The sequence below is a fragment of the Sciurus carolinensis genome, chromosome 1 (assembly GCF_902686445.1).
Source record: "Sciurus carolinensis chromosome 1, mSciCar1.2, whole genome shotgun sequence".
In the NCBI taxonomy this organism is placed as follows: Eukaryota; Metazoa; Chordata; class Mammalia; order Rodentia; family Sciuridae; genus Sciurus; species Sciurus carolinensis.
In genome coordinates this window covers 64,903,386-64,916,393 of record NC_062213.1, presented here as the reverse complement: position 1 = coordinate 64,916,393, position 13,008 = coordinate 64,903,386, and the positions used below count along the sequence as shown (strand labels likewise).

The window sequence follows — 13,008 nt, the reverse complement described above, 5'->3', positions numbered from 1 at the left end:
TTATATTGCTTTGCCTATGTTTATTCTTTTATCAATTTTGGCAGTGTACTTTTAATATTAATTTGTTATAAGATTACTTTAAAAATTCTTCAAGGAGATAAAGCTCAGAATATCTGTACCCTTTAGGCTGGTTAACAATAATTCAATTACCATAGCATTTTCTTCTGTGTTCATATAATTTCTGAAAGTGATGAATTTGATTATATGAACTTTCTGATAAAGAATTTCTTCTACATTTTTCTAAGTTTAATTCTCATCAAAAGTTCTTGTCACTATCTACTTTGTTAGGCACAATTTCTTTGCAAGACAAAAAGATTAATGCCTTCCTTTAAACTGCTTTGCCAAGATACTTCAAAGTTTTGCTTAGGCATCTATTTGAATGCTCAAATTAGCCACATCAATTTGAGTAGTTTAAACTATTTCAGGCAGAAAATGAGTCAGAAAGATTTTTATAAAAGTTCTACAAAATGAAAAATAGCCTTGATTTCTTTAATTTTTCATTTTTCGGGTTTTACGATTTTTTGTATATCAAATCAACTTATTCTCTGAAGGCAATATAAAGAGCACATGCATTTTAGTAGCATGAGTATTCTAATTAATTACAAAGTAGCTTTGCAAAATATTTTAAATAAAAAGTATAATTTCACATTTGTCTAACACAAAATTGTTAAGAAATAATAATACAATCCTACCATATTTGGAGGGAAATTTCCAGGGGACTACCAGCTTAAAATATGGTTTGCCTTTCTAAAGGAGTCAAACAGAAGGAGTTCTTTTTAGACTATTTCCAAATCCTGATCATAAGAGTCTCAGTAGCATTAGAAAGGACACATTTGGTTAGGTGCTCCATTGTGTAAATAACATATGACTTAAGTCAGTAAACATACTGGAAAATTTTCTGTCACTGTTTCTATTTCCTGTTGGTTAGGAAATGCCATAGAAACATATCTTGTTTAAATACTCTACCCAATAAAAAATGCTATTTTAGGTATAATAGCACCATCGAAGTACTTCCTGTCCTTAATAAGTTAGTAATAGGTTAAACACACACTCAGTAAGGCTTTTTTCTGAGTCAAAATAAGAAGACAGTTAATTGCAATTCAGGCTTACTGTTTTATCTTAATAAATAACTCATTGTATTCTCTTGAAAGAAAGGTGATAGGAGATATAATTCATGAGTTATCTGGGAATGGTGAAGGGGAGCCAGAGGTGAAAGAATCATTGTTTTTTTTCTCATTCTAACTTTGATCTAAATTTAGGTAATGCATACTTCCTGTGGTAACTTTTCAAGTTGCAATGTTTTTGATGTTAAAATTGCTCTGCAAAGCAGTATTTTTGGTGGAGTTTTAAGAGTGAGGAGAAGGAGGGTAAGACCAGGGACTGGTTTTCATTAAGAAAAATATACTTTATCTCTCTCTCTCTCACTCTATATATGTGTGCATGTGTGTGTGTATCTGAGTACTCTGCTTTTTGCTCCACCCAAAATAACAGATCTGTGATTATACTCTGGGCTTTATGTATCCTAGGTGAGACAGTTCTGATTAGAAAAGTGTTTCTCCTAAATAATAATTAGAAAGTGCAAGTAACTAAAGAACTTTTCTTAAACTTTGCTTTCCTTGTCTTAAGTTAGGGGAATCATATGTGCAAATAAAGAAAGGCCAAATAGTGGCTCCTTTCCCTGACTCTCCATATATCTGGGTCTTAGGCCTGAAACAGAAACAAATTCTGTTAATTCTGTTAATGGCTGGCGGCCACATTAGACCCTAAACTAAGGAGAACCTCAGGAGTCGACATCTTACCCTCTATCATGTGTTAAGACATCTGAATGACACTATTTGGGCATGCCACTCTGAACTGCCAGTACCTCTGTGTAGTAAACCTCAAAAGATTGAAACATTACAGTTGTCAATATGGTTTTGCACCTTACTTTATGTAGACATTGCTATTGCTGAGATGCTGGTTCCCCCAAACCCATGATTTTACAGCATTATAGCATTACAGCATTACAGATGATGTAGAACTCTGCATTACATCTGAGTTTAAGGATTAATTCCCTAATGATTACATAATTTTGCTGTTTGCCTTGTGAACTGCACAAAGACTTGAACAATTCTGTCTGTCCTCAGGAACTGTACCAGCTATTGACATCAAAGTGAATAAAAACTAAAGAAAGCTCAGTGCTTACAACTGGCTGGCCTGGCTATAAGGGCGTGTGGCTTTAGTGCTCCTGATGGCAGCTCTCGATTCCAGCCCTGTTGTGGACAGCTTCTGCTGACTTAGCAGAGTTCAGGTCACAGCAAGGGAGTACAGCTCTTCTTGTCCCATTCATTCTTAGTCCCCAAAGATGGGTACACACAAATTATCCACTTGCAAAACTAATTTCAAGGACAAACGTGTGAGCTGTTTAAAGTGGGGAGACTCCTGCAGCTTTACTCTTAACCAAACATGACTTAAGAAAAAAGATGCAGGGCCTGGGACTGTGGCTCAGTGGTAGAGCGCTTGCCTCATATGTGTCAGCCACTGGGTTCGATCCTCAGCACCACATAAAATGAATAAAGGATTGTGTCTGTCTAGAACTAAAAAAAAAAAAAAAAAAAAAAAAGATGCAATGACAGGGCATGTCCAGGGTGAGGTCTTGAATTATTTAACCCTCAGTCAGTTAGTGATACTCCAGGAATGCCTGATGCAGCCATTATGGCTGCTCATAATCCATATTTTTTTCTTTAAAAAAATATAAATGGCTTACTTTTTTGCCGTGATGCCAGTATCACCTTAGAGTACTATTAAGAATGATTTTGAGGGGAGTGGAGTTATATGTTGGAAAGGATACAAAATTTCAATTAGGAGGAATGAATTTCTCAAGTCTATCGTACAACATGTTGGCTATCGTTAATAACAAATGCATGGTGAAAACTGTTGAAAGTAAATTTTAAGCATTTGCAATATAAAAACGTCATGTTAATTAGCTTGATCTAGCCATTCCACAATGTACACATATTTTAAAACATTATATGATATATACCATAAATATAGTTGATCCTTGTCAATTAAAAAAAAAAGAATGATTTTGAACATCACCTTGGGTGTCCTGGATTTTTTCAGGGCACTAATTTTTCAGCACAACAGGTAATGTAACCTATTATTTTAGTTTTGAATTGATATATGATGGCTCAGGGATGGCAACACTAAGTGAACCTTTCTCCTTCCCTACTACTCATTTTCGCAGAAATTCTGTATTAATCACAAGTTGTTGGTTGAGAAAGAGAGGCAGAATCATCTTTATATGGGTTTGAAAACCAGTTAAACTCTGACCTTAAAGAGACAAAGGTAACTAAGAGACAATGCAATTAGTCTGTTCTGACAAGGCCCAGTTTTAGGAGGCAATTATCTCCCAATTTTGGTTTCAGTAAACTACAACCCGCCCACCTGTGGGCTCAATCCTGCTCACCCCTACTTTCTTTTAGGGCCCACTTTTTTAAGTGGGCATGCACACAAAATATTTTATTTCCTGTGAAAACTGTGTACCTTATAAATAAAATTTTCTGGAGCACAGCAGCACTGTTGGTCCACACAGTGTCTTCAGCTGCTTTGCACTATCATGGCAGAGTTGAATGGCTGGGACAGTTGGAGAGCCTGCCAACTTAGGACCTATAACAGGGTCACTCCTTGCTAGGGGAGTGTTTGAAATATGCAGCTTCAGTGGAAATTAAGTCTGTTTCAAGGTAAAAAGCATAAAGGAGAAGGCTTATTTTTACTGAATCACCTGAGGCCTCCAAATGCCCCTGTGGAGAAAAATCCTCAATGGATCCAGATTAGCATACCTGGGAGAAGACATTACAAAACTCACCTGGTCACTGGGCTCAAAGCTCATCTCCTCCTTCTCAGTTTTCATAGCTATTAGTTTTGTGTTACTGGCAGGGTCTGTCTTACTGTCCAGTCGCTCAAGTTTGGGGGTTATTTCTGGTAAACCAATATCTTTAGTATCATCTTTATCTAGCAAATAGCGAAGTAGTGCATTCTCTTTCTTCTTGGGGCTCACTGGCTCTTGTTTAACAGTCACTTCTGACCCAGGAGCTGTGCTGTTGGACTCCTGGCTCAGCTCTTTGCCTGTGGCTTCTGCTGTTAACTTGGCCAAGTCCACAGGGGAACTGCTGTCCTGCAAGAGTCTGTGCAAAATTTTATGCTTTTCCTTGAGTGAGGTCCCATGTGTAGACCCAGATCCAGGCAAGCTCCCTGTGGAGTCCTTGTTTGTGTCCGACAATGAACTGGGTAAGGGTGAAGGCTCCATCTGGTCAGACTTGGTGGTCAGCAGCTGCAGGAGTTTGGTCTGCCCTTTGCTGTCATGCAGCCTGTTCTGTCCCTCAGCTCTCTCCCCACTTGTGGTCGGGGGCATGCTGGAATCATTTGTCTCCTTTTGCTCTCCAGGATGGCAACTGCTCTCCGCTTGTCCAGTTGTACCTTCCGATGGCTCCCCATAAAGTCCAAAACAGTCTTTGGAGTCCAAGCTTCCCATCTTGCTGAGTGGGGGAGGATTCATATTAACTGGGGAGTTTTGCAAATTGCCCATTTTTAGGTCCGGTGAAGCCAACGATGACCCTAATGAGACCCCATGCCCCTCACTGAGGGCCTGAAGTGCATTGAGGGAACTGTTGGTATAACTATGGCTATTTCCTGTGCTGCTGCAAACTCCCACGGGGGAATGCAAGCTTCCTGCAGGGGAAAACTGACTGGGTGGGATGCGAGGACTGCCAGCCACTCCAGGACTCATACGATGCCTTGGTGAGAGCATGGAGTTGGGCTGTCCTGGATTCATGCCAGGGCTGCTTTGTGAGGGACTGTTCATTTTGAGTGCATAGTTACTACCCTGAGGAGTGGTTGCTTGCATTCCTGACACATGGTTCATTCCCCCAGAACCACCAAACCTGCCCATGGGTATGCCCATTTGTTCCTTTGGGCCATTCATGGGAAAATTTATATTGCTACTGAGGGTCATGTCCTGACCTGGGTTCCCACTGCACATGGCCTGATGGGCAGGGCTGCTAGAGCTAATTGGATTCAATGGCTTCCCCATCGCTTGTCCAGTCAGATCCGGATTCATTACACATACATTCTGTTCTCTGTAGAATGAAGAAAGAAAAGTAAGATAAAAGTAAAAATACTTAGCAAGTTGTTATTAATTCTGAAAAATGAGATGGCCTCTTTGAGTAGACAATACTTGGATGAAACCATGTGCAATTACGGACAAGACTGAACATGTACAGTTTTGGATCAAGAGGGGGTATTTTTCAGGCAACTCATTAAGATGTCTGTGGATTTATGGAGGGAGTGTGTTTAAATTTGACTACTACCATATTACTAGACAGGACATTAGAGGAGTTCCAATTACACAATACATCTTGCTCATGTAACTGAGAGCTCATACGGTCTTAAAGAAATGACTCAAGTATAGCTGGCTTTAATTCTTTGCCAGAAATTACAACTCCTAACAACAGATACATCCATAGCCTGGAGAGATCTGATATATATTACTTGGCTCAAAATGGTTATCAAACTTAGAGGGGTAAAACCTGCCCCTGACTGTTAGAGAAACTGCCAGTTATAGAGCCAATAGAGTTACTAAAACTGTTTCGAATTAAATCACCTTGCCTAACAGATTTCTACTCACTCCCCAATCTCTCTGCAAATCAGAGCAAGTGTCTCAGAAGACATGGGAGGGAACTCTGAAGTGACCATAGTTTGTGACTTTATTCCCCACTCCTGGACAACCCCAAGTCATTCCCTTAACTAATGACCAAAAGCAGGTTTTCTGAGCATAATGATTTCCCAGTACCACGAACTTTCGTTTTCAGCCCTGGCAGTCACTTATGAGTTACCAAACTTGTTCACAAACCCAAACAAAATAGCTCTCACAAACTGTCAAACATCAGCCTTCAGTTAGGTGGGTGAAATTTGCCACATCTGTAATCACTTTCAAATAGTTTCAGTTTGAGGTCAGATTTATTAACAGTTGGCAAATAGGGCTGCCTGATTTTTTCCAATCCCACATAAGAAAGCAAATAATTGAGAAATGTAATAAAACGGGACTCTTTAACCCAAGCAACTTTATATATCTTCTGATAATACCTCATAAAGTTTCATATAACACACAAATATTTATATAACTTGAAACTTAATCATTTTCCTAAATGTGTGCTCTTTAACAGTATGGTTTATGACAGTTATTTTAAAATCAACATTTAATTTTCTTTATTATAAAAAGATTTGTCACTCTTCCATTGAAAATCTAATGTTAAGAAGTTAAATTAAATGTGAGAACAAATCCAAGTATATACATTTGCAGTTTTAGACTTAGAACACACAACGTCAGAAGTCATCCCACTGGCTCCCATGTCCCTGCCTTGCCTGCATCAACCACTGGGAGTGGACAAATTTTCCTTCTCCAGTGTCAAGGCTGGTTGTGTGACAGCAAACCTAGTGCTAGCTTTGCACATTCTTCAAGCTGGGTTTTGAAATTCTCTAGTGTTAAAGCTAAAATTCAAAGGATAGTACTTCTATGCTGGTTTTTAGGCAACAGTTAATAACAATTTTATACTTTATGTTACTGGGATGGATGAACAGAAACATCTAACCCGAAGAACTCTAGGATGATTTGTTGCTTTTGTAACATTTCCTCTCAACCTGGGAAGAGAAAATGAGTTCTTAGAACTAGGATTACCTGTGAAGCATATGTAAAGATATTACAAGCTGAGGCTCATTAGTAGTCTGAGAACGGATGAGTTTGCTCTTCGTTTGTGCAGCAACAAGAGTGCCATCAGACAAGGAAAAACGATAGATTTGACTGAAGGCCAATCCTTGTCTCAGTACTGCAGGCAAACAGGGAAACAGAATGCATGTTTAGGAAAAGGAAAATCGGTGGGGTGAACAAGAAATAATAAGGGTAATAAACTTCATTAAGTTTCATGGTATTTTCCTACCAGCATGTTAAAAAAGTTATATTTGACAATAATACAACATGTTTTTTTAAAAAATTTACTTTTCACTCAAAATACCAATAAACTTAATAGACTGTTCTTCTTATGAAAAAGAGTAACAGCTTGGATCCTGAAACTGTATTCTTTCTAAATCTTTAGCATGAGGGCAAATGGTCTATCAGGTCAAAAGTTTTTCAATGATTTGTTTTAAAATGTTAGAAAACAATACAATGCAAATATGGTATTTCTAAACAGCAGTTTGTCTTTGATTTTTATAATAGAAATATTAAAGTGAAATTTAAGATATTAAATGTGTTCTCTGAATATTCATCTAGAAGTGATGCGCTGTTCAATCCGTCATGCTGTTTTCCCTCGGTTTTATTTCTTACTGTGTAAGAAGTATTACTTCAGTATTTAGGATAACAGGAAGTAAAAGACAATCAGAAGAATCTTTTCAGAGGAAAAAAAAAGGCTAAACAAAACTGAAACAATAAAAGTGCAAATCTTAGTGACGGGTAATTGGTTTAGCTTTATTTTAGATAAAGGTCATATGGTTCCATTTTCAGACAATGAAAAAATTTAACAAAAATCAATGCAGTTAATGGAATCTGTTTTACAATAATCCTGATATTCATCTGTTCAATCAACTGTATTTTATAACTATCTAACACTGAAAAGAATATTTCAATTCAGAAAAAAAAAAGCCATATAATTTGGTTGCTTCTTAGACCATTTTAAGATGACAACCATGTTTCTACCACATAATCCTCAGTACAAATTTTGTGGGTTGAATAGCAAGCCCCAAAACAACCAAGTACACTCACCATGCCACAAAATTGCCACAAGAGAGAGAGAAAAAGAGAGAGGCTGACATACAATGTAAATTCTGATTTCTTGGTAAAATTTCACTTTCAGCAATCTGTTAAATGATTCCCCTCCACAGTTTCAATTGGTTATAGCATTTAGGTATTGCTTTCTGCCATCAATTGTTATGAAGTTATTGTGAAGTGGCAGGATTAGAAATGAGTTACTGTACATTTGTACATCTTGTTTTGCACAATAAGTATGTGCCTAAGAGTTAAAATAAATACAATTTTTATAACAGGCTCATGTTCCCAGTGGCTTACAATTTCAGAATTTTCTGACCTTAACTGTGATCCCTCAAGATTTTCCATTTCTATTTGGTCTACATTCAACATTTCTACTAAGTAGGTATATATAAGCATGCACTTGAGTCATTTAGGAAGCTACCCCATTTAAACAAAGCTGTCCAGTAGATTTCTATCCAATGCAGAGTCATCCCCAGTATCACCTATTTCACAACTATGAATGTCTGTATTGGGGTTTCCTTTTAGTGTGTCTCCATTTACTTAGCCAAGCAGAAGGCCTACTACATCTGTGTAAGTACTCTTGTAAGGAATTGGAAAGCTAAAAAATTAAATGTAGGGCTGTTCAGGACCCAGGGACACGGAACATGTTTGCTCATGGTAGTTTCTTAGTTTCTGTTGTGATTCTTTATTTTGAGGCAGATATAGTGAAATGGTAAGTAAAATACTGATTTCTGTCGAACACAACATCTGTATTTCCTCTTACTCTTTCCAATAAATATGTTAGAAGGTGTAAATAATTGGATTATATATTTAATTCTAAAAAATAAAGATGAATAGGATAAAAAAGATGGATAAAATTAGAAAAAAATAGGGAATGGGAGAGCTTATTTACTATAATTTGTGTTTTTTCATATGTGATCTAAAAAGCATAAAAAGTTTAAACATACAAACCCTACCAGTAAAATGCCAAGGTCACAACTGCTTGTTAAATGGATGGCAAACCACTATTGTCCATGCTGAGTTACTAGGTGCACTGCTCTTCTGAAAGTCCTTCATGTGTTGACCAAACCCACTATACATAAGGACAGTAGCTCCCTCCCTAGCACTTATTACAGCAAAAACATTTTCTATGTTCTCACCTCTTTAAAAGAAACCAAAATGCACTTGTGAAAAAATGATTCTGTAGTAAGACCTCTGGGAACAATACTGCAGAGTGACCACAGGGATGGGCTTAACTGGACTGCTCATGTTACCTGCCTTGGTCTCCATATCCAGTGAGTGAGTGTTGAGATACCTACTGCACAAGCTTGCTGCGAGGGTAATGAGATGACAAAGAAGGGACAAGGACATACAAAGACCAGGTGCTCAATCAGGGCTGTATTATTACTGAAAGATTACTTTGAAGTCTGGGTTAGCTATGGCTGTCCTTTTAAGAAAAGTCTAGTGGGGAGGGGGTGGGGGGAAGGAAAAATAACAGAATGAGCCAGACATCATCACCCTATGTACATGTATGATTACACAAATGGTGTGACTCTACTTTGTGTACAACCAGAAAAACAACAGTTGTACCTCATTTGTGTACAATGAATCAAAATAAATAAATTAAAAAAGAAAAAAGAGAAAAGTCTATAACCTAAGAAATCACTTCACTTCGTTGGGCCTTCTGGAACTATCTGGTGTCCTTTTGTTGGTCATCACCTTGAAGGAGGGCTTGGGATCCCACTTTTCTCTCTACTAGGAATTCACTCACTCTTGAAAACTTCATTTATTTCTATTTCCAGATTTCTCTTATGAATCAGGTATTATTTCTTTAGATTAAAAGGTACCTTGTTATCTTGCCAATCATCTAGAAGCCTTAGGAGCAAAGAAAATGATCTCTTTCCCTCTCCTTTTGCCCATCTTTGTGACATTATCATCTCCTGCTCTATCTCCTTAATTAATCTCTTCTGTCCCACAGGTCTCTTGTAACTTTCCTTCAGATAGTAGCATTTGGGCCAGAGGACATAAGCACAGACAGGTAAAGAGCCACCAGAACTGTCCCTCAGGTAAGCTTCAGGGACCAGTGTTTGACAAGGCTCCCATAGCAAGCAACTGCATGAGTAGTTTAACCCTCAACAGAAATATCACTCAGATGATTACCTTCATGATGATGCCTCTTAGCATAGGACACAGATTCCCCTTCGTGCTGTGCGTGGAACTTCTGAATGCACCTCCTCACCAGATCCTCCCAGCCTGGTTTCATGGCTGCTCTCATGGTGCTAGTGTCCAGAGAAGTGATCTTGCCTGTGAGTTAACACTAGGCATTATAATTACATTCTCATCTATTTTTTATGGAAATAATTAAATCTTAAGAACACCTAATTCTTTTATAGTTATCTCTCAGCATCTGTTGGGGGCTGGTTCTGGGACCTAGCTATACATAGCGAAATCCACGAATGCTGCTCAAGTCCCAAATATGAAGTGGCCACCAAGTGTGTGCATACAACCTATACACATCCTCCCTATACTTTTTCCCCTTTCTTTCTAGTACTAGGAATTAAACCCAGGGCTTTACCACTGAGCTACTTCCTTTTTATTTTGAGATAGGGTCTCACTAAGCTGCCCAGGCTGGACTCGAACTTGTGCTCCTCTGACTCAATCTCCCTAGTGGCTGAGATTACAGGTGAGTGCCATTGCACCCAGTTTCTAGATTATTTCTTAACTCAATGTAAATACCTGTTATATTATATTGTTTAAAGAATAATAACAAGAAAAAAGTTTGTACATGTTCAGTTTAGACATGATCTTTTTTTCCTGAATATTTTTGATTCATGATTGGTTGAATCCAGATGCAGAACCCATGGCTAGGGTGCTGACTGTATTGGGAATTAGATAGTTCAAGTTAATGGACCAAAAGGGTGTACAGTGAGGCTTTCTTCTCCCCTCCCTTGTCTTCCAGCTTCTCTACACTTCTACCCTAGCAAGAAATCACCATTATCAGCTTCCTGATAGTCTTTTTTATTTTTTGGTTGGAGGTGGCCACAATACCTTTATTTTATATTTATGCGGTGCTGAGGATCAAACCCAGGGCCTCATGCATGCTAGGTGAGTGCTCTACCACTGAGCCACAACCCCAGCCCTGATAGTCTTTTAAGTATATTTGCTGCATTTACAAATATCTAAATATTCTGAAATGATTTCTTTAGTCTTCTTTGGCAAGAAAGTTTACCTTGAAGATCCTGACGAGTGGTAAAACTTTCTGATGAGGGAAGAACAGGTCGTTCCTTCATGGGGACTCTTCTTGCCACACAAATCAAGCAGGACTGCAAATCTTAAATTATACATATTCATGTTTATCATATTAGGCTATTTTAGTGATTCAAACGAATATTTTTGACAATGCAAACCTTGTAAATCAGTAACAGCAAGAATGAGAAAACACTATGTACCTCAGATTCTCACTGTCTTTATTCTCTCTTCAACTACAGTGGGAGGTGACTGGAGGAGAGGGAGGGTATGCTATGTAGGATGAGGTAGGAGCAGAGGATGAACTACTGAGGCCATGCAATACGTTTTACAGAAGTACATCCACTATAAAGAGTTAACAATCAGAAACCAACTCCACAGTGAGGAAAAGAATAGAATCCTTTCTTATTAAATGGCTGAAAGTAACAACCTGTTCAATTTATAGTAAAATATAAAATGATGAAAACTAAAATCTGATACTCTGCTTTGTCATGGGTTTGATTCTCCAGTTTTAGGTTCACCATATGAGAAAACTAGACATACTTTCTATCAAACTATGTAGGTGACCCTACAATGGCAATGCAAAATTTAAAACTAAGAATATAAATTGAGTTAGGATGCAGATTCAGAGAACAAATCTCAGTGTACCTAGAAAATTCAGTGTGCACCAGAATAACTGCATTATAGTTCAGATTTTTGGCCTTGGCTAGTTTCTCATACCACCAGAGCTAAGCATTTATTCTTCACCCCACTTTGATTGTTTCATGCATCAGGTTTCTGTACTCAAGAATGGAGAAATGTTTTATTTATTTTTGTAGCACACATGACACATTGCATAGCCCTTTCAATTTAAAAAGGGTGGGATGAAAGGCTGTTAAAAAGAACACGGTAGTCTTTTTCATACCTTTCTCTCTTTTTCTTTTCTTTTCCTTTTTTTTTAATGGTACTAGGGATTGATCCCAGGGTACTTTACCACTGAGATACGACCCAAGTGGGTCTCACTATGCCTCACGCTGTTGCCCAAGCAGGTCTGGAACTTGAAATTCTCCTGCCTCAGTCTCCTGAGAGGAGGTAGCTGAGATACAGGTATCTGTCACTATGCCTAATGTCTTCTGATCACCTTTATGATTGTTGGGAAAGAGTTTCTTTAAATATATTTAGAAACAGCTGGTATCTCAAAATATTATCACCTGGGCTGGTGGTGTGGTTAGATTCCCAATACCAAAAAAAATTTTTTTAAATAAAAATTAAAAATCCATCACCTTTACCAAAATAAAAGCTAAAGTTCTGGGCACTTAATATGAGATAAACATCTTTCTAACCACTTTACAGGTTATCAACTCATTTAATCCTCTTAATAACTTGGAGGCAGGTAGTTGCAAAGTTTCCATTTAACAGAGAAAGCCAAAGAGCTAAGTTTAAGAACGTCACACAAAACTTTAGAAAAGTCAGGATTCAGACCTAAGAATACCATGGCTCAGAAACATAGAGAATATGATTTTAGACATACAAAAAATGTTTAAATATAAAACTGAGTTAATTTATATCTTTTTTGGTACTGGGTATTGAACCCAGGAATATTCTGCTTCTACACTACATCCCAGTCCTTTGTTTAAATTTTATTTTGAGACAGAGTCTTACTAAGTTGCTTAGGTTGGCTTCAAACTTGTGAACCTCCTGCCTTAGCCTCCCAAGTAGCTGGGATTGCAGGCGTGTGCCACATGCCCAGCTACACCTTTTTTTGCACAGGGGATTGAAACCAGGGGTGTTTAACCACTGAACCATACCCCCAGCCCCCCTTTTTTTAATATATTTTTAATTTTGAAACAGGGTCTTGCTAAGTTGCTTAGGCTGGTGACAAACTTGCCACCTTTCTACTTTAGCCTCCCAAGTTGCTGGGATGACAAGTGTGTGTCACCATGCCCGGCAGCTGTAACTTTATAATGGAGCTTCAGAATATTGTTATGAAGAAATGAGCAGCA

General features: G+C 38.0%; 1 protein-coding gene across 5 annotated transcripts in view; it reads right to left on the bottom strand.

Annotated features, from left to right (window-relative positions):
• Ncoa2 (nuclear receptor coactivator 2) overlaps positions 1–13,008 on the bottom strand; it is a 261,914-nt gene that overhangs the window by 33,680 nt on the left and 215,226 nt on the right. For all 5 annotated transcript variants that reach the window (XM_047548762.1, XM_047548788.1, XM_047548796.1 and 2 more), the window contains exons 8-11: positions 11,010–11,111; positions 9,941–10,084; positions 6,716–6,863; positions 3,848–5,117 (exon numbers count right to left, since the gene is read on the bottom strand). In XM_047548762.1, the coding sequence (XP_047404718.1) occupies positions 3,848–5,117; positions 6,716–6,863; positions 9,941–10,084; positions 11,010–11,111 (1,664 nt within the window). The remainder of the gene's footprint in view (positions 1–3,847; positions 5,118–6,715; positions 6,864–9,940; positions 10,085–11,009; positions 11,112–13,008) is intronic.